This window comes from Paralichthys olivaceus, chromosome 4 (genome assembly GCF_024713975.1).
Source record: "Paralichthys olivaceus isolate ysfri-2021 chromosome 4, ASM2471397v2, whole genome shotgun sequence".
NCBI lineage: Eukaryota > Metazoa > Chordata > Actinopteri > Pleuronectiformes > Paralichthyidae > Paralichthys > Paralichthys olivaceus.
The window spans coordinates 22,673,378-22,701,258 of NC_091096.1; the positions used below are offsets into that span (position 1 = coordinate 22,673,378).

Here is a 27,881-nt window from a genome sequence, read left to right on the forward strand (position 1 = left end):
AGTAACATAGATTAACATTTATATTATATTACAGTACAAAAGAAATAGGATACACATAGTCACACCTGATTGTGCATTCTTTTTTAATAGTTTTCTATTGCACAATATTTGTATTGCTCTCACCTCCCATGACATCAGAGGTGTAACAGGAAGATCAAGTTACCCAGATTACAGGCAATTACAACTGTACAACTATACCTTTGGAACAAAAGCACGCACACGGCACTTGCTACGTGATAATGTTTTATTAATGTCTCAATTTTACTGGAAACTAGTAAGATATACATTCATACAGGGACTGCATTTACGATTACACCGAGTTTATTTTGAAAAGCGGAAGTTATCTACATCCTGCACTCCTCGTCAGGGACATCGATTGAATTCGAGTGAGCAGTGTCTTCGTACAAACACATCCAGCTCGAGCTGCAGCAGCGGGCCTGTCCTCGGGAGAAGTGTGTGTCAGTGTCGGACCCTCAGGACCCTCGCCGTGGTCGTTAGCTGCTAACATGGCGGAGCTGAGGCACCGAGGAGCCAGAGACAACGAGCCGCAGCTCTCAGAGGACAAGGTAGGATGCTAACGCTAGCTAGCTATCCCACTGTTAGTGCAGCGTGTTACGTCAGCTGGACAGAGTCGTGTCTCTGTCCACTAAACACGGGTTTCTTGATTCATACAGCACAATGTAACATGACAAGCGTTCGTATACATCGAAGCGCGCTGTACTAATCCTCCGTCTATTTACTGGCGTCCTGGACGTGATTATCTGATGCTACTCTGTCCCCTGGGCGTGCTCCTGTCGTGAAGACATCCAGCAAACCAAACGACAAAAGTGCAAATTGTATCACATTCCTCCATTTTGTCTTTATCAGGTATATGCCGAAATATTGAATGACTCTTCGTGTGTGTTACACAGACTGAAGTGATGTTTGAAACGGCTCCTTGATTTGCTGCCAAGCGAAGAAACAGTAAATTGTGAAATATTTGACAAATGGTTGGTTTGAGGTTTGCAGACATCCACATACTGCTGACCACTGACATTGTTGTTTAGCTGTGTTTTCACTGTTGGCTATTGACAACGGTTTGGGCTTGTTTACTGTAGCTTTGCTGTACAGAGATCAGACCTGATTGTGTATCACCAGTGGTTTGCCTTCAGACACACTGATGTCTGACCAGCTTGAAGGGAAACAACTGTCCTGTCTGTGTTGACAACAAGGTGTTCAGGGTAGTTTTCAACGAGAGGTCTGTGGGGACGCTGTGATGGATGTGGGTGACTTTCTAGGACAAGATATCATGATTACAGAAAAAGGAATACCTGAAATGAAATGGGAAACTAAATGAGGCTTTAGCTACAACTCAGCAACATAGTTCACAGAGGAATGGTTAGTATACAAGTGGAACTCACTTAGCACCTTTTCCTGATGTGCTTTCATTTCCTGTTACACTACTGCCTGAAGTTGCTTTTGTGGTTCTAAAGTTGAGTTGTTGTTAGTTTATGCTGTCAGTTTATTGTCCTATAAGATGATGTAGAGTTTCAAAAAAATTGTAAACAAGCTATTGACTCAAAGGAAATGAGGATGTAAATAGTTTGGATGGGGTTCTTTTTATAGTGATTTATAAATAGGAGTAGAGTGACATTCAGTTATACTTAGATTAAATTACATGACTATTTATCAAGTCTCAAAATTCATATTCATTATTTGTAAGTGTTCCGGACGCCCTAGAAAATGAGATGGTACATATCAAGGGGTTAATCCTTTGACAATACATTTCTGAATACGGTTCTGTTTATCGTGTTCCTTCAGCTGCTACTGGGAAGGATCATTCTTAATGACCAACTGAATACACACATGATCTTTTAGCTATTCAAAACAGTTGCTCCAAAATATTTCCATCAGATGAGAAACTCGAGGACAAACCTCATCGCTCCCGTTATTTATTTGTTTGTTAGAGAGCGGCACACCTCAGACTAAAAGCTTTGTAATCTCAGTAAAGATGGGCCATAGAGCGTACTTGTGTTCATCCTTTCACACCTAACAGATCCTCTGATTTCTAATAAATTGGAGATAGACAAAGCAGAGACACTCCGGGTCGCCGCTGGTATACAGGAAAGCATGAAAGGGATTGTGTATGTGAAACAAGCCCCTATTTTTAGCTCAAGCATCCTGAATGACGGATATTGTCTCCATAGAAACCAGCAGGCGGAGAATGCATCAGTGTGTGTGCATTCTTGTGCAAGCCCCTGCAGTCAGTGGGTTTTGACAGTTACTGACATTGTTTCTAGTCTCTAGGAAAGTGTGCATGACTTTTCCTTTAAAATGACTTAATCCAGAGAGATGGGGAGGTCAGTTTGGGAATCAATGATTTATTTAGGAATGCTAACTAAGTTGAACACACATTGATCGTTCAAAAAGACTAAATTTGATCCACAACTTTGTCTTTCTAAAAAGACAAAGAGTATCACTTGGTTTCTCTTTGCCGTAAGAAACTCTTTTTCACTGGAGCAACCTACCCCTCCATAAAACGATGTGTTGTAGAGAAAAAAAATCCACACGTTATCTCCAGATGAATCAATCGGCCACAGTGCATTGAATGCACTCTACCTGGTGCCTTATTAACCCAGAGCATCAAGCATTTAATATGTGACTAAGTTAGCTTTCGGTTTTTGGTGATGTTTCTTGTTGGTTGCTGAGTTCTGATATGCAAACTGCAGTCTGCAGTAAGACGACAAGATAAAATAACGGGCTTGATTTTAATGCAACAAGCAACAAAGGTTTAATATTTATTGAAAATATCCAACTTTAGTCATGTAGCAATGTCTAACTGTAAGCCTGTGTGTGAGACTGAGTGGGCGTCACAGAGGAGTGAGCCAAACACCCTCTGTGTGAAATGAGGAGAGAGCTGTGAGCCTAATTTGGTCACCAGCGGCAGAGAGGTCAGTGGGGAGTGTGAGGAGTGAAAGGACGGACTGACCTGAGGAGACTTCTCAGTTTTCACCAGAGAACCTGTAACTGTGTGTAGCTGCTGTCATGTGATTACATCCATCGTCTGATGTTTATGGGTGTGTTTTAAGCTGGCCTCCATTAGAGAACAGATGGCTCTGAAACATCAACAATATGGATGGAGACAGTTTGGCTCAGTGTTTAGCCTCCCACACAACCCTGCACCAGGAGTCCTGCTGCTGTTTGCGTAATGCTGTTTGCGCACCACTGATACCATGAATCTGAGGCTATTTTTTCCATGATAATTATCCATATTTGTATGAATATAAAAGTACAGAGTACATATTTGTATTTTGAATAAGTGTTAATACAAGGACTCGGAACTAATACAATATTGACCCACAGGGCTGAAGAGACTTTATACATTATCTCATAGATTGTACTGTATTGCGATATGCTGGCTAACTTTCCAGGTTGTTCACCACAACCCTTTAAGAAAAACTGTATAGATGATGAATAGGTGGATATATAGAGGAAATTTATTATAAGTCAAAGAGTAATTTGTTATCATGCAATTCATTTAATTTATAGCATCACACAACTTTGATATATTCAGAGCTGATGATAACAGTTCAATTTGGGAAACATACATATTCTGATCAAATGATTGTTGTGTGATGATGTAGTTGCTCACACAGCATCTTGTATATCACATCATGATAGACTGTTGTCTTTTAACCAACATTGCATTTAAATGTTAAGTTATTTAAGCCTGCGTTGCTGCTTCTGTCTGTATTAATAACATTTTTTTTACTGCTGTAGTGAAACTGTTTGACTCAAAGATTTAGTGACGGAGAGTTGGTGATGTGAAGTAAATTATTATAATTTTTTTTGTAGTAGTTTTTCATCCAGTGCAGGGGATCATTCTTTCTGTGGGGAACTGTTGTGTGTGTGCGTATGTTTCTGCTGCAAAGGGCAAAAATTACTTAGAGCCATCTAACCCAGATACAGTGTCATGTGATTTAGTTTGAGGCCATGGCATTCGTCATGTAAATACTGTTCACTTTTTATATTGTGAGTAAAGATTCTCACTCACTTTCCCTTTGTTGCACACATCATGTCCTGGGCTGTTTTTCTATTCTTAGTTAGCAGGTGTTTCACAGCTTCTCAAACTGAATTCAGGAGGAAATAAACTAAAATATAAATGTATATGAAATGATTCCAGATGATTTTTGTTTTTTTGCTGCAACATTTTATCTTTTATAAATATCAGCATCTAAATGTCTTTTATTTCTCCTCTGTCTGTCTGTCTGTGTGTGTGTGTCTGTCTGTGTGTCAGGGTTCAGACAGTGAGCTGAAGGTGGAAAAAGATGTGGTGTCAGACACTGAGACCAAGGTGGACCCAGGGGTCCCAGAGGTGCCTGTTCCTCCCGATGACACCCCAGAAGTTCTAAACAAGGCCCTGTCTGGACTCTCCTCAAGGTGCGATTACTGTTGTAGAGAAACCATATTGCTGAGTTCACAGTAATGAAAGTTGTCAGTATGACACTAAGACTTAAAAGCTGAGCATTTAACATAAACATAAACAATAAATAAACACACTCATCACCCAAGTAACCTGCGTTTGGAATTCAGAGTATTTCTGTTCATCACTACATGTTCTAATGTAGAGCTGCTAAACTAAACAAGAGGTCCATCCTGGACTTCATCTCTGGACTGCTTCACATGCAGAGATGTCATGATTCATACAGAGGAATCCCTCCACACACATAGTTCTCTGTGAACAGCTGATGTGAGTCCCTGAACTGTTTCACAGAGTCGTGTTTCTGGCAGTAACGTTGATAATATCAGACTGGGGTTGTGCGATGACATAATTAAAGCTGCAGTCATATAAAATATATTCACATTGACAGGCCACTATCTACAGAGTACACATGAAGAAGCAGCACATCTTATGTGTGGGATAAAACACATCATGGTGTCCTGATGTATATGCAGAACAAACCTGATTTACTGTTTTAATGTACAGGTACCACCCTATCAGAATCTTGTATTTTTTAACCCTGTCCATGGTCAGTGTATAAGCTGGTTTATTTACACCACCTTTTTCATTTACATTTTCTCTTTACAGATTGATTATTAAACCAGATGTTTGGTTTGATATGTTAACCTCTGTGTTTTATTCTTTTTTTGAGCTGACATGTTTGTGTGCTTCCTTCAGATGGAAGAACTGGTGGGTACGAGGCATCCTCACACTGGCCATGATCTCCTTTTTTTTCTTAATCATCTACCTGGGCCCCATGGTGCTTATGATGATTGTGAGTACAAACAACACATATGGTGCTGAGCAATCGCTTTGACGGCTCATAGTGACACAGTGTTTCTCTGTGCAGGTCCTCTGTGTTCAGATCAAGTGCTTCCAAGAAATCATTACCATCGGCTACAGTGTCTACCACTCGTACCACCTGCCCTGGTTCAGGACGTTGAGCTGGTGAGGATGTCCACACAAACCCACACACAATCACACATTATACACAGGTTTCATGAATTCAGCACATTTCCCTGTTTGCTTCCTTTTTATTGTTTCATCTCACGTTTTATTTTGTTGCAGACTTCCTGAGGTTTGTTTTTCTGACCTGTTTTGATATCTTGAGTAGACTGAAGATTATTAAACCAATGCAAAAATACTGTGAATCATTAGTTATGTTTGCAGACCTGCCAATCTGTGCATAACAGGTATGCATCTCTTGATCAAAGTACTTGTTACGCAAAAAAGTAATTAGGTATGCAAAAATCTGGTGATGAAAGAACAAGAAAAACACTAATCATAGTGGTGGATTCTGTCCGCTTGTCTTAATACAAAAAAATATTGACAGGCGCAAATGATTGACACATGTGTAATGTCATTTCAAGATTTGCTTGGATAATTTTAGCAAAGGTAAATTTGATTGTGAATTAAGTTAATGTTAGCCTGACTTTTATGTATTGGAAATCCAGCTTGCTTGTTCACCAGTCATTTGAGTGAGCAATTTCAGTTATATTGTCCTTGTATCATAAATGGTCAAACAGGACTTTACATAGTTTTCATAAAATACATGTTTGCACCCAAACCTGTAATTGTAGTGAATAAAGCACCCTGACTACACACTGCTGAAACTCTTTGAGTTACAGGGAGAGATTACCATGCCCGTGTTTTCTGCACAGTCTGTTTATATCTATCATAAAAGATCTGCAGGTAATAAGTGAACAGTGAATGATTTTCACTGCAGAAATGTTTCTGTGTTGTCAAGACTAAATTAAAAGGGATAAACTCACAACACAACTGTCGATGCCAGCTACGTATTCAGGTATACCCCCTGACTAAAAATAATGCTTATGTTGGAGAAATATGTTCAGAGGTAAAGATGTGTTAAGATAATTAATACATTTAAAAAAATAGGATGGTAATAATATAAGCAATAAATATGCAAACATGACGATGGATTATTTTGCGATATGGTGATATCCTAAGACTTTCTGTGAGGTTGGCAGGTCTGCTTTTTTTATCTTAGCAGTAGTGCTCTCTTAAGATCAGAGGTTTTCAAAGTCTGACACTGCCTCATCCTACCTTAGCTCCCCCCCAAACTCATCTACATTACTTCCTGTTTTCCATGATTTGCAAATGGATTTGTGGACAATTATTTGTAATGGATATTGGATATAATGATATCATAACAAATCTAAAAATATATGCATCATGTCCTTTTGCTCACATAGGACTGATTGACGACTCGTAGAAGGAGAAAATATTGGTGCAATTTGCAGACATTTGGGCTAAGATTTTTAATTTAACTCCCTCCATGAGCTCTGGGTCACAGCTACTGCTTCAGCTCCAGCTGCCTACTATGTTGGTGAGCTGAACTAATACACAAGCCTTTGAAAAGAACTCTGTGCTTGTACCTGTCCAATGTCGTCCCCCACAAGATGCTCTCTCTCTTCGTGTAGGGGAAACATGCTGTACTTTGAAAACCTCTGGTTTAGTGTCATAGATAGCAGACTTCTGACATTCAGTATTCCATGTGCATGAAAGACCTGATGAAAAGTCAAACACCATCTATGGTTAGTACAACTATGATGACAGTCTACTCACATTATCAATTCATTTCAAGATCATTAATAATCCCTGCTGATCTGTTAAATCCCTGCAGCATGTTACCAGTTGTTCTGGAGTCATAATGAATACAGAGTCTGATTAGATGCTGTCATAAAGTTGACACCTTTGTGCATTTGCCTCAATCCTTTTGCCCCACAGGTACTTCCTGCTGTGTGTAAACTACTTCTTTTATGGTGAGACCGTGACAGATTACTTCTTCACACTGGTGCAAAGGGAGGAGCCACTTCGCATCCTCAGCAAATACCACCGCTTCATCTCGTTCGCCCTCTACCTCACAGGTACAAACAAAGTAAAGCCTGTAAATGTCTGTTTTCATGTTGGTGTGAGGGAAGTATTGACATCACTTCTGTTTACACACATAGATTTCACATTTTCATTTTATAAATGGGTCACTTTACCACACTACCTCATAGAGATGCATCAGTTCATGTTTTTCAGTGTCGATGTGTCAAGTTCCACATTTTGTTCTAGTATGAAACATTTTAATGCAGTTCTATGGGCGGACAATTTGAGACCATAACACATAAAGTAAATGTGCCACAAACTGTAACACATGAACACAAGCTGGTGGCCTGTCACTAGCTATACAGAGGAGACTTGTGGTCGCTTTATCCATTACTTGTGTATCTAGTAGTTAATTTAAAGATAAACTGAGGGACTGTATTTATATCACGCTTTTCTTGTCTTATTTAACCCTCAAAGCACTTTATAGTACGAGTCACATTCACCCATTCACACACACATTGATACAGCTCTACTATATGATGATCTACTATATAAATCTACTTTTTCTATTTCAAACTACTGACACAGCCACAAGGGGCAATTTTGGGTTCATCATATTGACCTAGGGCAGGTTGGCAGAGAAGGATCCAGGGGTCGAACCACCAGCCATTTGATGTATGTCCACAGGACAAGATAAATAAATGTGTTTGCATATAACCATGATTCAAAATGACTGAACTGAGCAGCATGCTGTTCCCCCCAGCAAGACTCATATCTTTGATGAGTGAGTATGTTGTTTACTCAATGTGTAAATCAATTTGAATTGATCACAGAAGACAAGATGACATCAGGAGCAGCTAAGCTTGTCTCAGCAGATGCCAGTAAATGATTGATTAGAGCTTTCTTTATACATAGTAAAAGTCTAATTAAAGATATTTCTATATATAAAAATGTAGGTTTTCATACTGATCAGGCACAGTTGTAACCAGAGAAGTCCCACTTCCTGTGCTACATTTTGTCTGTTAGTAAGTCAGTGCTGCTATAGCTGCGAAACAGATGGCAAACAGGATGTGGTGTGGAAGGAAGCAGCCTTTCTGTCTCCTGTCGATGAGACTCGAGGTGAAATTGAATGTTTTAAGATGATGGTGTCAAACCTACAAGCACTGCTCAAATGTTTTTTCCTGACAGATTATTATTTATTGGAAAGGATTAAAGAGACCAGTTTCCCAGACTCTTCTATGTGACTGGTTTGACTTCTTCTCCCAGAGTAAAAATATTTTTGTCTTTTCACAGTTCTCTCTCCTCACTTCATTCTGTGAAATAAATGGCTGCAGCAGTTTTGAGCTCCTCTCTGCTTTTACTACTGGGCTTGGAAATATGTTGAGCTAAATTTAGCCAGTGTGACCAAACATGACCTGTATTCTGAATGACTGAATCTCCTGCTTCCAGGCTCTACACCTCTGTGTCATGTCCTTATTAGGTATTTATTACACTATGATATTGTTGTTGTAGGTTTCTGCATGTTTGTGCTGAGTTTGGTGAAGAAACACTACCGCCTTCAGTTCTACATGGTAAGTAGCACCCTACCTCCTCCTGCCTACCAGCCTCAAGGCCACTCGGTTATTGATGAAGCTTGTTGAGATACAGGCCCTGCAGTTAATGGAGAAGTGGGCCAGAGATTGTTCTAATTGAAACGTCTGCCACATTGTTAATTCTAAATGTGTAAATCTAGTCATGTGGCCAGTAAACACTGAGCAACACTTTTTGCTCCCATGTTAGTTAGTTTGTGCAGGTTTTAAGAGCACAGACACTTTTATAGCTACACTCACACAAACAATAACTGACTGATAATGGCATTTGTCCGCAGCTGAGGCATACTCTAAATACTTTTCACCCTTTCCACTCAACATATTGAATAATGGCGTTTTTCTTCTAGTCACATTTTTGCTGATGGCGTTGTTCAGTGTATCTGCTAAAAGCCTTCGCCGTGCAGTCACAGCTGATTACTAACTTTGGTGGGAGTCCGTTCACATTATTTTCCTTCAGAAACGTATCATCTGGAAATCAGTTGTCTCATAACAGTATCTCTATGTTCAGTTTGTCAGGTTTATTCAGAAATAACAAAAAAAACCTCCAAGTTAACATTGTTGTCTTTGTTTTCTACATGTATGGCTCCTCCTTTTCATCCTGAGATTTATTCTCATTATATTTTTGTTTTTTCAGTTTTGTGTCCATGGCATGTTAGAAACGACACTGACACTTATTACGCGCTGTGACTAATTCTGTTGTATTCTCATCTCAGTGCGTACATTTTCCTAACATTATATATGCAGCCTGGCAGGAAAGCTTCTGGAAAATGTTCCACAGCAGCTGATTCCGACATTGGCGTTCTCACATACAGCCCTTCAGAAAAATTGCAGGAAAATGTGTGGAGTTCAGTTCCTGTCTGAAAGAAGCTTGAGGTTGTTTTGGAATAAAAGCTAAATTAAATGTATCCTCGTGAAAAAATACCTTTTGTTAATCTTCTCTTCACAGTTTGGTTGGACCCACGTGACTCTGCTGATTGTGGTGACTCAGTCTCACCTTATCATTCACAACCTGTTTGAGGGGATGATCTGGTAAGTGAATAGTCCTTCGTCTCTTGTTAAAACTACATCTTAACTAAATCAGTGGAAATACACCTTTAATAATAATACTGTAATAATGTTATTTATATGTCCTGAGCATGTACAGACAATCATTGATTAAATTATTACTCTTTTCTGATTACGTTACCAGATCTTGTTTTCGTTTAGTCTCATAACGAATGATATAAACTCTCCTTTTTATAGGTTCATTGTGCCAATTTCCTGTGTGATCTGTAACGACATTATGGCGTACATGTTTGGTTTCTTCTTCGGCCGCACACCTCTCATCAAGGTTGGTTTGTATCACTCATCTTTTGAGCTTTGTACACTAGATGTTTTGCACCAACAGAATAACTAAATAAATACATATTTAGAATCATTGTACTCTGTACTGTGTAGCAAACATAGTGAGTATCTATCTACAGGTCTGGGTTTTGGTTATCAAACATTGTGATATGTTAACTTGGTATCCACACCTTGACTGTGTCCTCTGCAGCTGTCCCCTAAGAAGACGTGGGAGGGATTTATTGGAGGACTTTTCGCCACCATTGTGTTTGGTATCATGGTAAGATATGATTTTACTACATGCCTCTATAGTTCTCAGTTATTAACACATGAAACAGAGCCTTTGTGGTCTGATGTCTAGTGTGTTTATACATAGTAAAGTCTTTGCTGTATTGTCATGTGCTAACATGGCTTAGCGATTCAGTTGATTGTGCCAAGTATTTTAAGATTCCATTCAGATGTGGTATTAACATCCATCCTGCGTTATCTAATCACATGTGGTGAAAAGTAAGTTCAGATCTGATTGCATGTAATGCGTCCTGAAATCTGATCACTCAGACCACATTTGGATGTGTGTGAATGTAAATACTTCCTGGAACACATAAGAAGGACTGCCTACTCAGCTGACATCCTCAGCTGACATCCTCTTTCGAACATTGACGAAAACGTAATGATTAATACTTTTCTAAAATTGGTAAAAATCTGTCTTCATAAGATTGCACAAGATTCACTGAGTCCCTCCTGACTTCTCTCTGTCTCTCTACCCCTTTCTCTCTCTCACTTGTTAGTGCCTACACATTCACCAACCTACAAAAACACAGTGAGACCTGTTTATGCAACAACATTCGGTCTTTATGAACACAGATGATGTGATTAGATCTGTCAGGACAGATGTTTATACCAGGTCTGGACAGGGCCTTACACAGTATATTTTAATGACTAAATCTTAATCTCAGTCCATAGAAAGATCCTCTGTAGCCTCGTTAGACACCATACAGCTGATTCTCCACATGACTTTACCTGTGAAGTGTTGTCCTGCAGGTTAGGGCTGCAACTGTAAGTAAGTAACTGACTCTTGCTCTGCTTGCAGTTCTCTTATGTGATGGCTGGCTACCGCTACTTTGTGTGTCCAGTGGAGTTCAACAACGACTCCAACAGTTTCCAGGTGGACTGTGAACCATCTGACCTGTTCCAGCTGCAGGAATATGCCCTGCCCGCCATCCTGGAGTCTTTCACTGGATGGGTAAGACTCAACCTGCACTGTTCCTATCTGGCTTCATTTGTTCGATTTACTCAAGTCCCATTTAAACACTCTATCTGCTGATCTGTTTCAGTCTCACATTTCTGTGTTTTCTCCACAGACCACTGTGCGCCTCTACCCATTCCAGATCCACAGCATTGCGCTCTCTTCATTTGCCTCCATCGTGGGACCCTTCGGTGGCTTCTTTGCCAGCGGCTTCAAGAGGGCCTTCAAGATCAAGGTAGAGATCACACAGACAGAGACCCCAGTAACTAATCAACATACACACAGTGTCTGATGCTGCTGTCTCAGTCTGGTTGAAATCTGCAAAGCCTCCTAGTGTAGGCCAGCATTTTAGAATGTAGTTTATCACACAGATTATTCTTTACATGTGTTTTTTATATATGCATTTATTTTATCACTGTTAATGACTTTTCTTTCTAAAATGTGAGATTATGAGTTCAGGCATGTGTATTGTCCTTTGTCCTTTCAGGATTTTGCAAACACTATCCCGGGGCATGGAGGTATTATGGACAGATTCGACTGCCAGTACCTCATGGCCACATTTGTTAACGTCTACATTGCTAGCTTCATCAGGTAAACACATGACGGCTGTATGAAATGTGTGACACTATTTTTTTTTAAACTTTTTATGCCAAGTTTTTACTATTTTAGGTAGCTAGTTAGCTGTATTATGCTAAAGATTACAGCTTTGGTTAGAGCAGATAAACACATTGAAATTCATCCAATACACTTTTACTCATTTGTTTTTTTGTTTTACTGTAGCTCGCAAAGCATTTTGACATGTTGAGAAATCTGAGCTTGATTATACGTAGCAGGATTTCTACTACGTACATTTTTTGTAACCTGTCACTGCAAAAGTTATTGGGAACAGAATGGCTTTTTGACCGGAAATGCGCCTCAATGCTGTGGCGCTACACCTGGGCTGCCCTAAAATAAAAAACCTAGAGGGAACACTGCCTAGTTATTGTTGCTGCTAAGCTGTGGTTGGAAAGTCACTGTGTGCATGAAGGATTTTGTGAAAGGTTGATTTAGTGGGATGTGTATTTGATGATCTCTCTGCCTTTCACCAGGGGCCCCAACCCCAGCAAAGTGATCCAGCAGCTCCTGGCCCTGCGAGCAGATCAGCAGCTCTCCATATTCAACTCCCTGAAGGCTCACCTGACAGAGAAGGGCCTGCTTCCGGCGCTGGAGGAGGCCGCCGCCTAGATCTGGCCGCAACCACACTGGCTCCCCTTTGTAGGAGAGACAGGAGGGCAGCACCTGTGGGTGGTGTGCAGCCCTGGAGATCTGGGAGACTTGCAGTGCTTTGTGTGAGCGAGAACACATCTAAGAAAAAAAACAACAAAGAAAACCAGAAAAAAACCACAGCCTTGGTTCATTCCATTTCATTTTCATATGAGGGTCATGTGTTTGTGTTCATACAGTCTGTGAACCTGTTTGTCACACCACTGTTTTCAGGTTGCGTTAGTGAATTACTGTACTGTTACACATTTCCATTATTACAGACTTGTATCTACTCAAACTGTTGAACAAAACGTCGGTCAGCTGTGTATATGGGCATCCTCTATATACCTGTTACTGTGTGTTAATATTTTATGGTACATTTCTTTGTTTTAATGCACTGCTCTCTCTGTTACTCACTGTATCTGCCCCCCAGACTTTCAATTTTATTTTCATTATTGTGATTGTTTCTATTTATATATAGAAGTTTTTATATTTGGTATGTTCTATTATATCTTAATAGGTCGTGTCTGTGATTTATTCAGACTTTTGCCATCTTTTCATGTGCATATATGTGTGCGTGTGTCTTTTGTCTGTGTTTGCTGCCATTCAACATTTCAAAGCCTTTAATGCTTAGTCAATTCATTTTAATCATATTCTCCTTTGTTTATCGTATGGAAATATCAGATGAACGACTGGGTTACTCTGAAGTATTTGATTGAATCTGACAAACAGAGTCCAGTCTCTTGATTCCCATCTGTTGGTGGTTTTGTTCATATATTAGCACTGCAGCAGAGCTCAATCTGCAAAAAGCTCTTTTATTATGAATGAAGGCCAGACAGTCGATCCTCACCAGTTTGCCATTTCATGATAAGAATAGGAATCATTTTATTTTTTGTTTTTATTGACCCCAGTCAGTGTTTCTACTCGGTATGTTCCTGAGGTGGTGGGATTGTTTATTGTGGCCTTTATTGGGGATGTTGACAGTATCAGTGGTTGAGCTGTGTGTTGTCTCCTCTCCATGTTTCAGAGCAGGAAGTGTGACTGTCACTGGTCTTCTCGACCTATCAGAGTGAGTTATGTATCTAATGTTTAAGTTGGAGTAACAATCATCTGCTGTACACATACTCCAGTGTTTGTTACCTGAGGTTCTGAAGCAGGACTCTGAGATATTGAATATTGGCCAATGTGTGTCTGATTTAGTGGTAAAATATAAAAGCTGAAGCTTCTGTACTGTTGGGTTCATTTTTGTTTTGCGATTTCTAAAATTATTCAACTGTCAAGGGACACTGCACTGATTCCTAAACAAACATCTGTAATACGCAAACTGCCAAAACAGTTGTATCTTGTCCTTGTGACAGTAGAACTTTTTTAAGTCTGGGAAAATAACCCTGATGATGTCACGGTGATGGCCTCCCAAGTTATTTTGGTCTGAGCTTGGGGACAAATCTTGCCTGACAGACTGTTAAACAACCTGGACTGTGGAATTTTTAAAAAAAGTGGTAATTTAAGTGCAGGATCTAATGAAAAGATCCTATTAAGTTGAATTGTGGGAAGTGTAGTTTCCACTAAAAGCCAGGCTATCAACCTCTGCTGCATCAATTTCTTTCTTTCATGCTTTCATTGAAAATATGCTTTTAAACATCAAACTGAGTGAGTCATTACTAGATGACAATGTGCAAATATAATAAGCTTAAATACTCAAGTATTTAAAAAATGTTCAATAGATTCCAAAAGCCTCAGATTGTTAATTTTTATCTGGTTAAGTTTATCTGCAAATCATGTTCAGACACTGCAGTAAAGATTAGTGCAAACTAAGATTTCACTGTTATTATTCAAGCTAATATCCTCATCCGGTCTGTGCACAGCCATGATTTTGTTTCTGTCCAGTAGGTGTTCATGTGTTTGTCCTTGTCAGTGAAGTGAGATAGAGCAGTTTGTTTTCAGTGTTAAAGGACTAAACAGCAATACGAGCATCACAGTCGTCTGTAGCAGGGATGTGAAGCTCAGTATCTCATGGTAATCATATAAAAAACATGCTATCAGAGCCACTGTATGAAGCAAACACACTTCTACATGTTCTTTATTTGCATTTGAATGCCACTCCATATTTCTATGGATTGATTGTCATTCCGTTCATGTTTGTGGTTTGACGTGTGTGATATATCCAGCCATGCAGTCTTGACTTGATCTGTCTTAAAATATTTATGTTATTGACTGTAATCAAGCCACACCTTTTCAAAGTGACTATATTGTACATTGAAGATGTTTAGAGATATGTTGAATGTTCTTTACTATTTTTGGTTAGAAGATAATTTAAGTATTTCTGTTATTATTGTTACTGCCATATAGGAAAGAGCATTGAGATACTAGACACGTATTTTCTCTCTGTCTTTTCTTGCTGTGACTTTAGTGCACTTGGGTGTTTTCTCTGCTCATCCCTGGTAGCTGTTGTGTGAATAAGCTTCTGAAGCAGTGTGGATAGTCGTAGCGCTGCGTTGCACCATCTCCTTCTGAGTAGACAGGAAGTTTTCTGAGAGAAGCTGTGAGGACTTTCAGATACCTCACATTTCTCTCTCTCTGTGGTAGGTTTGACCGTTGAGGTGTTTTGGGCCCCACAGCTCTGTACTGCCATTTCTCTGTGTGGTGTTGTAGACGACCACTAGAGAGAGCTGGAGCTCCTGTGGTCGGCCACCCACTGTAACACCGATGCTGCATCTGAGCAGAAAGGTGTGACCCCTTGTTACTGCCGTTTGATACATTCCAGTACCCCTGAAGTTCAGAGGAGGCGGACCATGAGGGATCAGTAATTTTTTTTTTTTTCGTGGCACTCAGGAAGCCTCCTCTGTGCCGTATCTAATCAAGTCGGTTTACTATTGTGAATCCTGCCCTGCCAGGAGCCTCTCTAAAAGGAATGTATGGAGTTATGAGTGTCCCACATATACTGTGTAGGCTCCCCCCTGTGGACAGTTATTTTTGTGTTTATAGATTCTCTTTAAAAAGCTATATGAGTTCAGTATAATACTCTTAAACTGTGCAATGGTTTGTGTTAAGTTGTTCGTTTGGCTAGAGCAAACTGATACTGAAATGTGCTTTGCTTTGTTTCAGAGAATATTAAAGATATATATACAAAAAAATCACGTGGTCTTGTGTGTGACTCTTGTGCTTCGGGTCTTCTTCCCTATTTTATAAAAAGATCTGCCGAAAGATAACAGTGGTTTGTTTTATTAATGATGGAAGAACATTAGTATAGCTGACTGTGTGTCACACGTTGATTAATAGTGACTCTGCTGCAGCCTTAGCTCTGAAGCAACATCCTCACAGAAGGAGACAAACCATGATATGAAAACCATTTCCTCTAAGAAGACACCCCTGTTTTATTTCCACACAACCATTAGTCATTTGAAAACTACCCACTACATGAAGCTCTGCAGACCTATTGAATCACTTGGAAGCCATTTACACAGGACACTGATAAGAACAAGTATGAACACGGACATAAAGGCAACATGAGGTGACGCGTTATGATGGGTTGAAAAAGAGAACAGATGAACACACAGGAAGTAGGAAGTGTGATCTGCAATATCTCCAGTTCTTGTCTCTGTGTGTGAGTGTATCAGTGTGTGTGTGTGTGTGTGTGTGTGCGTGTGTGTGTGCTCCAGTGGGGTATACGTGTGAGATGAACCACTAACCTGTTGGACCACTTAAAGGATAATGTCTCTGAAACTACCTCGCAACTGGGACTTCAGCACCTTCAAGGCTGAGACAGGTCGAATAGGTAAGCCTGAGGCCGTGCTGCGTTCGCCGTCATCAGTGAGGATGTAGCATGCTCACACTTTTGCTCACATTTTCAGAAGCATTACAGTTGCTGTCATTTAAAGGGATGTAAACTTATAGTAAAAATAGTACAGAGATGGTACAGAAAAAAATCCACATAGCAGACAGTGTATTTCTTATATTTTGTGTTTCTCCTTTCCTTGAAGACTATTATTTTTTGTACGAAGCATTATATATATATATGTTATATATATATATTTATTTATTTGTACTTATATATACGTATATAGACCTTTCTCACTGTGGGTCTGAGCACAGTGGTTGATTTTAATCAGAGTGGTTTTCAGTCTAAAATCACTGTCACTTAATATAGAATGGACTGTGGTATATAAATATGAAAACAATATCCGTCAATATTATGTCCTCTGAAGTCATGGACACCCAACTGTGGTTGTGTGTGCACATGTGTGTGTGTACAGTGTATTTTACAATTACTGCACATAAGTCTAGACTCATTAATACACTACCAGTGTTAATACAGTGTGAGTTCCTCAGTTCCTCTCAACAGTTGCAGCGGTCTGAGATCTGCACACACACAAGAAGAGACAGGCTCAGTTATGCACACTACTGCTATTGTTCACATTGGCACCTTGTTGCTCTGAATCTTATCATTTATACCATCAGTTGTTGTAGAGCTCCGTAGAAGGAAGTAGCAGCCCTCACCGCATATATTTCATCAGCAACGTTTACTACCAAACTTTTCAGTATAAATGTAAATGTCACATCTGAAAGGTGTTGATTCCTAGAACAATTCATTACCCTACGTTATTTCAGTGGCCCATGCTTTATTAAATAGTGTGTAACAGGAGTGACGCAGGCTCACAGCAGGAAACTGATGCAAGCCTCTGCAGGGCTCTGACTTTAGTGCTGTGTGTCGCTGATAACTGTGCTCACATATACAGTGTGACGGTGTGTGCAGTGCATGTGTGTGTGTGGGGTCATAAGTCCGTCTACAAAGTCACAGTAGGGTCAAAAATCTATGTCAATGTGGAGCTGACTTTGGGCTAGAGGCGGGGTACACCCAAGCAAGAAATATGTAGACATGTATATAGTGTATTTTTCTTTAGCTAAATATCAAATTAATTAAATATTTTGAATTAGTTCTTCCAGCGTGTACAAACTCCTCCACCAGGAGACTCTGGATATCATTTTCCACCGTATCAAAAAGTGAGCGTTGCACACGTCTTTGAGGTGCAGTGAAGCTCTTGGCTCATCATGAGTTGAAGCTACTTTAAAGGAATTGTGTGTTTGTCAGCGTGGGGTGTGGTGTGACATCGGCCTCTGTGTGTGGGCTCAGGGTTCCTCAACAGCACATTTTAACTCTCCACAAATCAAGGGAGGCTGATGCTCGCAAAAATTACACCAAAGGACTCTCCAGCGTCTAGGTGGAGGCCTTCAAAGTGTGGCCGGCCCTGTGGCAATTATGTGGCAGCTTCCTGTTTATCCCTGTGCGGCCCTTCTTCTTCTCTTCTCCTCCATCATCCTGCTTAAGAAGACACAGTGAATTAAAGAACAACTGAGCGACGGGGCTCAATCTCACTCCCGATATCTCCACTGTCCCACCACTCTGCGTGTTACTCAGACTGTCTCCATCTTTTCTGGGCCACGTACACCTCGACCTCTGTTCCTTCACCACAGCATCGAACTTCCCCACTGTGGCCTCTCAAAGCCACAGAACTCAAGAGTGACACGTATGAGTAAGAACAACTTCTGTCCCCGATGGACTGTTTACTTGTCACTTTTGCTGTTTGTGTGTTTGTGCAGAGCTTTTTTTATAACAGTCTGTAGTGCAGAGTGAATAAACAAAACTTTGTGTTCATTCTACCTTGTTTATCTGCAGTGATTTTGCAGTCAATATTTTTCATAAAATGAAACTAAATGTGATTTATTACTGTTAACATGTGTGGTTTTTACATAAGTTTGAATGATGTTGTTATTTTATACATTACATGTCGACTATTTCAGAGGTCTTTTAAGCAACCAAAACAAACTTCAAACTCAAGTTCAGAACTTTTCAGTTATTCTAATTTTATCAGTATTGAAGGTATTGCATATTCACATGCACTGCACTTCCCTGGACCATTAATAATAGACATGCTAAGTATGCAGGCGATAAGATGAACAGTCTGTATGTGGAAAACATGTGTCCCACATACAGACAGACAGATGTTAGTGGAATTATATAGAAATTAATTTCTGACCTTTCTATCTTATTGTTTGTTGGTCAGTCTGTTGCAGACTATTATGTTTTTCACATAGAAGAATCCCAGCTGCATTCATGCACTGTACACAGAAAACTGATCAGCTCTGACCAGCATTTTCTTTCAGCCTGAATGTAGGGAAACAAAAATAGAAACTGTGCAGGTCTCTCATTCTTGATAGGCTGATGCATATGAAAAAGGGGGAAGTGCTCTGCAGCAGTTGAGTAGCACTAGTGTTTATGTAATGTTTAACCGGTTTAAATGTGACACAGTACATGGTGTTGTTCTCAAAAACAATTTCCCCAATTTTTCTTGTGGTGTTTTTTTCTTTTGCCAGCACGATCCAGGACTGTGATACCTGGAGAGGGGGGCCCCAGGCCGGGCTCGCCAAGTTCCCCCAGGTCCATGGAGAGGCCGCTGAAGGCCGGCTGGCTCAAGAAACAACAGAGGTCTTTGGTGAAGAACTGGCACCAGCGTTACTTTGTGCTGAGAGGCAGCACACTGACCTACCACAAAGATGACAAGGAGACCACTGTCCAGGTGAGACACTTGGAATGTTAGTCCTTATTATGATGATTATTAATATGATAGTGATGGTGATTACTATTCAACTGTCAATTCTTGTTAGCATGAAACACATTAGCAGAAGTTTTCATTAAAATGCTGCATATTCCAAAATTCAAATGCTCCAATTACCTTTTTTAATTTGATACATGCAGTGACTTGAATGTGATTACTGTCATCAAAATGATCTCTATGTTGTTATTGCATGTTGATTTTCTACTTAAACATTAAGTGGTGCAGAAGAAGATTTAAGATGAGATAAGACTTTTTTCATTCTGAAGGAACTCTTCTGCCAGCTTGTTGCAGTGAATACAAAATAAAGTTTAAAAATAGTAATATAAAGTTTGTATGTTTATATTGAATGTCACCAGTCCTTTTGCATCTTTGACTTTGTTGTATTAAACCTCTGGTTTAGCCATAGCAGTTGCATTCATCCACCATTCAGTCAAGATCCTGCACTCTGTGTTATTACTCTGAAGATATGTTGAAGTGGGATCAAAACAAGATGTTGATGATCCTCTCTTTGCATGTTGTGCATGGAGTAGGTAAACTTTCAAAAAGTCAGGGTAGAGGCTGTGACACCATGGCAGTGGCATGTTGTCTTGCTGGAGTAACAGCACTGGATACACATGCACACATAAAATCACTTATTGTGTGATCAACATTCAGAGATTGTGGTCAAATTTGTTGACTATATTAACCCTCATTTCTGTTCACCACTTCTCTCACACATTTACATGTTTTCCCTGCATTCATCACGTTATCCTTGTACTTCCTGTTAAGAAACACAATCTAGTTAAACAGAAAATGTTAAAAAACAAAAACAAAATTTCTTATTTTTCTCAGGGACATTGATAATGGCCTGACACACACACAGACACACACAGACACACACAGACACACACACACACACACACACACACACACACACACACACACACACACACACACACACACATTACTGAGTTTACTCAGAAATTCGAAAATACTCAATGCTGCTGCTGCTTTTGACCTTGGGATAAAAACAGAAATGTGGGAGTGGGACAGTGGCAGATGGAAGGAGTAGGCTTTTACAAGTAAACAGGGAACTAGAGAACAGATGAGCATTTTCAGTGTGTTGAATGTCTGCAAAAAATAATGAGAAAACTGCCCTGCACCTATGTGCTGTTAATATAAAGAGTAGAATTAGGTGGTAAATCAATCAATAAATGAATGAATATAAATATTAGTGGTTGGATTTCCTCTCACTCAGACTGTGTGTGTGTGTGTGTGTGTGTGTGTGCGTGTGTGTGCGGTTTGCTTTCCAGGGAGTCATTCAGATACGATTCTGTAAAGTTAACGAACTCCCTCCGAACTCAGACGACCCTGGGAAGTACCTGTTCGAGATCATACCACGTGAGTTTCTTCTTTGTCTAATTATTTTATAAAAGTTGGAGATGAAAATATTTCTCTGTAACATTTCCTGAAAGCCAGTGTTCCAACCTGTTCCATCGGGGCTGCATGGTCTTTTCTGGTATCTGTCTGCATCAGGGGCGGGTCCAGGGGCAGACCAGGGGGCACTGGCCCCCAACTCTAAATCTGATTGACCCCCTCCTGTCAGTTGTCTTTTTTAAATTTGGTATCAAGTACTCTTAACACCACTAGTTAACGATGACAGTTTGTTAAGGGCTTTTATTTTCTAGTTTTTTCATAAAATGCCTGAACAAGGATGCATTTTCAAAATATATAGAATTATGTGCAGCTTTGAACTGTAAAGACAGGATCTTAAACATAACTTTGTTAAGTTATAGTTATAACATTAAATGACTTGTTTTGTTGTATGATGCAGAGTTCCCATACCACTAACTACTACTAAAACTACTAACACAGGTAAAACAGGAGACAGAGAGCGAGGTCCATATGTGTTCATGGCAAACTCCCAGAGTGACATGGATGAGTGGGTCCGCACTCTACGCAGAGTCATCGGGGTACCGACAAGTGGAGGTTCGATAAAATCTTAACATGTCATAAAAACAGTTTAAAAGATGTAACTGTCATTTATAATTGAAGATATAACATCATCCACCAAACAATACCTCTGAAGCTCAATGATTAACGTATCATACATCATTTGGTCAATCAGGAAACAATTATTTCCAAGGTTATGTGCTGAGATAATTTTTTAGCAGTGACTTCCTGGAAACTTTGCTGTACGTCTTGCAAAATAATGATTCATGTCTTTTATTTGTCTCTGGGTGGTTTTGAATTTTGTCTGCACAGCATCTTGAATCTGTGTGTAAATAAAACTGCCTTTTATTTTCATTTGATAACCATCTGCATCCCCACAGTGTTTGGAAAGAGTCTCATGGACACTGTGACGTATGAGCAACGTTTTGGGCCTCACATGGTACCGATCCTGGTGCAGAAGTGTGTGGAGTTCATTAAAGAACACGGTCTGAATGAGGAAGGCATCTTCCGCCTGCCAGGACAGGACAATGCCGTCAAACAGTTCAGAGACGCCTTCGATGCTGGAGAGAGGCCGTCCTTCCCCAGGTATACACTCTACACAGAATGATCGATATAACATATAATCATTAACTTCTTACTGATCTGATTTGTTGTGGAAGGTTTATTGTATGTAGGAATGTAACATATATAATTTGAAGTCCTGTAATTAAAAAGACAGGGAAGTGAATAACCAATGTTCTTTTTTAGACATCTCAAACCGATTCAATTGAACTAAAACTCTGAAACAATTCTGAGCCCTCTTTAAATCTGGTTAGTAAATGAATGAGTTGAAAAAGGTCACTGCTACATACGGTGAAACTGTCCTAACCTCAGTCAGACATCAGCATCAGTTTTTCTTATTCTGAGAAAGCAGGGAGAGATGAGAGAGATGAAAAGGCTGATAGATTTATGTCAGCTCAGAGCTGAATGCGACACCACATCCTGTTCCGACAGGAACACAGGAGGGCGTCTGTATTACAAGCTCCTCTGACAGAGCACTAAAACATCAGTCTAACATGTCTGTCTGCCCGGAGTGATGGAGCACACGGTTACAGCCAGCAAGGGTCATAAAGACATGATTTATATATTTCAGGCCAGAGAGAAAAAAATAAAAGAACAATGACAGACTTTTTTTCCTCTGCATTCTTCCAAACAAAACAAATTAATCCAACTCTGTTACAAAGCTAAATATACAAAACTAGACCCATAGGCCCAAACAATGAGGTTGTGCAGAGCTTTTGTGTCCACCACTGGATTTAGGAAAGTAATTAAAATGTTGTTTACACTGCAACATCTAAGCGCTTTTTAGTCCAGTTTAGTCCAAATATTTACACAGGTCTTGTCAAGATGGAACAAAACAAGTGACAAAACTGAGACACACAATAACAGCCACACATTTAGACATGTGCATAGAATCCAGTTGACATTATATAACATTTAAGCCAGGTTAAAGGACTCCATATACAGCATGTGATCAAATGACATGCATGTGATAACTCATGCAACCCATGTTGGCTCCATGGCTCAAATACCAGTTGATGGAATAATGGTGAAAGTAAGTGGTGTAAGTGGATATTCATTGTGAATGTGTCATTGCACGCAGTGACACAGATGTCCACACAGTGGCGTCACTGCTCAAACTGTACCTGAGGGAGCTGCCAGAGCCGGTGGTGCCCTGGACTCAGTATCAAGACTTCCTGGACTGCACCAGCCAGCGGGACTGTAGCAGCACAGAGGTAAGTGTGTGAGTGTGTGTGAGGTCCAGGTAGTACTCATGCTGTGGTGACCTAAACCTGTTTACACAGTCACATTATGGGGGCGAGTCCTATAATGTAAATCCTTAAATTCTAAGGTGAAGAAATTTTAAGGTTAGTTTAAGGCTTTGTTAAGGTTCGGTCTAGGTTACAGTTGGGTTTAGGATAAGAGCGAGAATAAGGGTTAAGCAAGTCCCCAGAAAATCAATGTAAATCAATGTAATGTCCTCTGAAGTAATGGAGACAGGGCTATGTGGCTCTTTATATGTGTCTGTGTGTCTGTGTGTGTGTGTGTGTGTGTGTGTGTGTGTGTACGTGTGTGTGTGTTTTAACCTATTGCCCCGCTGTACTTTCAGGGTTGGGAAAAGTTGGAGAAACAAATCTCTCTTCTCCCCAGAATCAACTACAACCTTCTGAGTTATGTGTGCCGGTGAGTATAGAAGCTGTAGCACAAAGCATTATGGGACGTTCAGGAGAGGACACCCTACATGTTCATTGAAATGTCCCTGAGTAAGACTGTTTACTGTCCATTCACTGGATCTCACAGTGTCCTTCTGGTTCAAAACACCAAATGCTGTTCTTAGATCAGTTTCCAGTCCTGACACGGGCTGAGCAGCAGCAGTTCATTTTGCCTTTTTGTTTCCAGGTTTTTGTTTGAGGTGCAGCAACACTCCACAGTGAACAAGATGAATGTGGAAAACCTGGCTACAGTGATGGGGATCAACCTGCTGAAACCTCAGTTGGAAGATCCCATCACTGTGATGAAGGGTGAGGACAACTAAATAGGATACGTTTAGGGAACCTGCCTCACAGTGAATAGACCAGCTTTTGTATACACTTCTAATCCTGAGTCCTCTGAAGACTATTTGTGTAATTCATTGTTTTAATTCACTCATAAATAAGGTCAATTTGTTACAAACTGTCATTTTTTTTGTCTTTTTATTGCACACATGTGCACCATAGATAACTTTACATTTTCACACAAAAGGCCTTACAGACAGGATATTAAACATAACCCCTATATTTTGTTGCTAGATGTTTTTCGTCCGGTAAATGCTACACTTATTAACTTTAATAATTTCTAAATAATAGGTCACTCACTGAGGGATGGGGCCCTGCCTCCCAGACACTGGCTGTGCTACATACGTACTAATGTCCTTGCTGCCAAACAAGACTCATACAAGACTGTCAATAGCAAGTATTAGATTAGCATAACCCTAACTCAGGGTACAATGTATGATTGACCTTGAGTGCCACGTGTCCCAAACAGCTGCGTAGTTGACTCATAGGAAGGGTGTGTCCTACCACAGATGTTGATCCATGCGATGCGCTGTGAGGCTTGGAGAAGATAGAGAAGTGATTAATTGTCGTTTTATGACCTTGATATCATTATCATGGGTTGTCATATATTGTGAAAGTGGTTTTGCTCTGCGTCAGCAATTTTATTAAGCAATGACCTGTGATTACAACATCCTCCTCTGTTTTAGACATTTTAATTTATGTACACATGCAAGTAACATCATGTACTTCTTCTTTGATCCCACACACTTTTCCAACAATCTCAATCATCCTGCTGATATATGGTCTCTGTATTTGAAAAGTACAAAATAACGTAAAAATAAGCACAAACAAATCTAAAAGTAATTTACACTTTTAAAGATTTGAATAATGTAAATCAAGAATTTGCATATTTTGATCATTGTGTCATTTGTGTCGTTTGTATTTTTCTCAGCAACTCCTCAGATCCAGAAGCTGATGACAGTGATGATCAGACAGCATGAGACACTGTTTCCTCTCTCCAAAGACGTGCTTCCCTGCCCCCACTCCAAAAAGGCAAAGAGCCGGAAGAACACTCCCCGAAATTTCGTGGGTTGGGAGTCTGCAGAGGTATTTACTGTAAAGTCACTCTGATGGTTTCACTGTTTCAGGTATGACGACAGGACATGTCCAAACAATACCAAGAACCAGAATATCCAAATTATTCTATAATGGTCATGGGAAGTTGCCATGAATCCCCACAGACAATATGTACTATTATTACCCTCTGGCAAAGACAGAGGGTGTACCTGAGTAATCTGGCTGCTAATGCAAATTAATATGGACATACCATCATCAAATTCTATTGTTTTAGTTTTTTTTTAACGTTTGGAATCAACATCTCAGTAACATATCAGGGATCCAGTGGAAGGACCAGGGGGACACTGGCCCCAGCTGAAATCTGATTGGCTCCTGAAGTGTCCCTGTCCTGTCAGTAGTCAGTAGTAAAATATTTCTTTACTAACAATACTAAGAACACATTCAATAGATAATTTGTCTAAGCGTTTTTGAAGTTCACAATAAACAACGTACAATTTTCACAGTATGAATTCAATGATGTGTGACTTTGCTCAAAGCTAAAGAGCTAACAGTGAAAAAGGAATGACTCACATGTGCATCTTACTAAATCATGAGCTGTTGGACATATAATTGGCCCCTGAGCTAGAAAAATCCTAGATCCACCAATGACACAGCTTCAGTCCAACTGACAATTTAATCTATAGTTTTGTCCTTGCCCTGCAGCTTGATTCTGTGTTAGTTTGGTGATCTTAAATACACAATTCAAGGTAATGCAGCTAATGGAGAAAACATCCAAACTCAAAGATGTTACCATTAAATTATAGCTTGACAAAACAGTTTTTTGTTCGATTACTTGTTTTTCCTTCACTGAAATTCATTTCTGCCTTAGTATCTTCTCCCTGACTCGAAAATAACCTTTACACACACAAAGACTTGGCTGTATATCTGTAAAAAATATTTTTTCGGTTTATCTCAGATGGGTGATGCATCTCTGTCTGAGTCTCCAGAAGAGGAGGAGGATGTTGACAGTCCAGGCCCAGACAAAGGGAACTGCAGCTCCCAAATCCAAAACTTACATTCCACTGACGACCTGCATGGAAGTCCTCGCAAACGCACCCAGACCCTGCCCACCTTCACCTGCCCCCTCACCGGGATGGCAGCTAAGGCCGACGCACTCAACCGATGGAGTCGCATCCAGGAGGTGGGGGAGGTGAAGACCGAAACATTGTCAGAGGACATTTTTAGGATCCTGGACCTCAGGAGCTCAGGATCATTGTTCGGGGGGTCTCAGATGAGTAACAAGAAGGAGGAGCATACGCTCCCGTCCTACGGAGGAAGTGAGAGCACAGGTTCTTCAAAAGCTGACTCCCAGAAACCTGACAGCCAGTCCCCTCCTACTAAGGTGCTGTCCCATCAGAAGAGTGTAGAGACAGTGGGGGGTTCAGATCAGGAGGTCAACAACAAGTCTGAGCTGAAGAAAGACGACCAGCCGCTTATAGACAGGTGGGTTCAGCTGAGAAGTCACATGGAAACACAGTGTTTACCTTAATACTAACTCACAACACACCAATGAGACCCTACACATCCTTTGTTAACACTTTTAAAAGTAATATGTGATACGCTAATACAAAACTATAAATAAATGTTTTAACAATAGTCTCAATGACCTTTTCAGGAACCACAATATCCAAATGAATTTAGCAGGATAACCTTAAGGTATTCAGTGTATTAATAATATTATTTGAAAGCTTTTTGTAACTATGAGGGCTATTTATTTATTTTTTCTATCTATCTATCTATCTATCTATCTATATATATTAGGAAAGAAATTTTATTGCATGTAAATACCTGTCATCATTCCCAAGACTATATAGAGTCTAGAAAAAAAGACTTTCTTTTTTTAGACTGTTTACCTGACTATGTGAACCCTGGCTGTCTCTCTCAGTGTGCAGCAGGAGAACCAGGAGCTGAAGGCCTCCGTGGCAGAGCTCCAGTCAGCTCTGGAGGCAGAGCGCAGCCGTGCGGCCGCTCTGCAGATCTGTCTGAGAAATGCTGAGCGCAGCCGAGATGAGGCCCAGAGACGCAACGATGAGCTGCAAAGAGACATTGAACAGTTCCTCAGCAGAAAGCTGCAGGCTCCCACCTAACTGTCCTTTTCAAACTCAGTAGTGTATGGATCCATAACTCCATCAACCTCAACAGAGCTAATTTCACAGGAGGTGATTATGAACTGTTGTCCTCCAGTGTGGTGACACTGGGTTGTTTCCATTTGAGCTCTGTCTGGACCTGAAAGTCTGTCATCAGACAGTTAATTATCACAACTTCTAATAAAGACTTACAATCCAACACAAGTTTGTTGTACCTACTGGACAGGTGATGCCACACCCTTTTATCAGAGAACTGATAATAATGGTGGCCAATACAAATACCATGTTATTTTCTGTCCATTTTAAATGTCAGTTAAATGTTAAATTAATAAAACTGCACAGATGTATTTTGTTGCATAAATGCATGAAATAATCTTTCATCACATACATACATGTATTTTTCATAAGAACATATCAGTGTACATAGACATTGTCATCATCACTCACTGATGGCTGCCTCACCAACGTGATAAGCTGCAGTAATGGCAATAAATATGAGACGTGATGAAACTGCTACAGGCCTGCAGACATACAATGAACAGTGGTGCTGACATGTTGAAACTGACACTTAAGGACCTTGTTTACTAATGCTTGTGACACTACAGGCACAACAGTGATTGGAGCTAATGTTAACATCAGCATCAGCTAACTTTGCACTGAGCACACTAACATGCTAATATAGCAAGTTATATAACAAGTATGATAAAAATGAAAATGCACTCATTATCTTCTCACCACTATGCCGATGGAGGGGTGGGTGAAGTGTTTGAGTCCACAAAACACCTCTGGAATTTCAGGGGTAAACTTATAGCAGCCAAATCCAATACAATTGAAGTCACTGGTT

At 40.1% G+C, this 27,881-nt stretch overlaps 2 protein-coding genes across 2 annotated transcripts; both read left to right on the forward strand.

Moving 5' to 3' along the window:
* The first annotated feature begins 317 nt into the window (after positions 1 to 317).
* cds2 (CDP-diacylglycerol synthase (phosphatidate cytidylyltransferase) 2) lies at positions 318 to 15,849 on the forward strand. The gene is made up of 13 exons (XM_020093958.2): positions 318 to 566; positions 4,277 to 4,419; positions 5,159 to 5,255; positions 5,331 to 5,428; positions 7,229 to 7,368; positions 8,828 to 8,886; positions 9,851 to 9,933; positions 10,147 to 10,234; positions 10,439 to 10,507; positions 11,318 to 11,470; positions 11,589 to 11,708; positions 11,961 to 12,064; positions 12,562 to 15,849. Exons 1-13 carry the CDS (start codon positions 507 to 509, stop codon positions 12,695 to 12,697), a joined length of 1,350 nt encoding a protein of 449 aa, XP_019949517.1. The 5' UTR covers positions 318 to 506; the 3' UTR covers positions 12,698 to 15,849.
* Positions 15,850 to 16,158: 309 nt separating this feature from the next.
* On the forward strand, positions 16,159 to 27,384 carry arhgap25 (Rho GTPase activating protein 25). Its single transcript, XM_020093718.2, has 11 exons — positions 16,159 to 16,490; positions 19,088 to 19,290; positions 20,622 to 20,709; positions 21,184 to 21,297; positions 21,642 to 21,846; positions 22,904 to 23,036; positions 23,411 to 23,484; positions 23,701 to 23,822; positions 24,787 to 24,941; positions 25,867 to 26,393; positions 26,836 to 27,384. The coding sequence occupies exons 1-11, from the start codon at positions 16,427 to 16,429 to the stop codon at positions 27,035 to 27,037; spliced, it is 1,887 nt and encodes a 628-aa protein (XP_019949277.2). The 5' UTR covers positions 16,159 to 16,426; the 3' UTR covers positions 27,038 to 27,384.
* Positions 27,385 to 27,881: the final 497 nt, after the last annotated feature.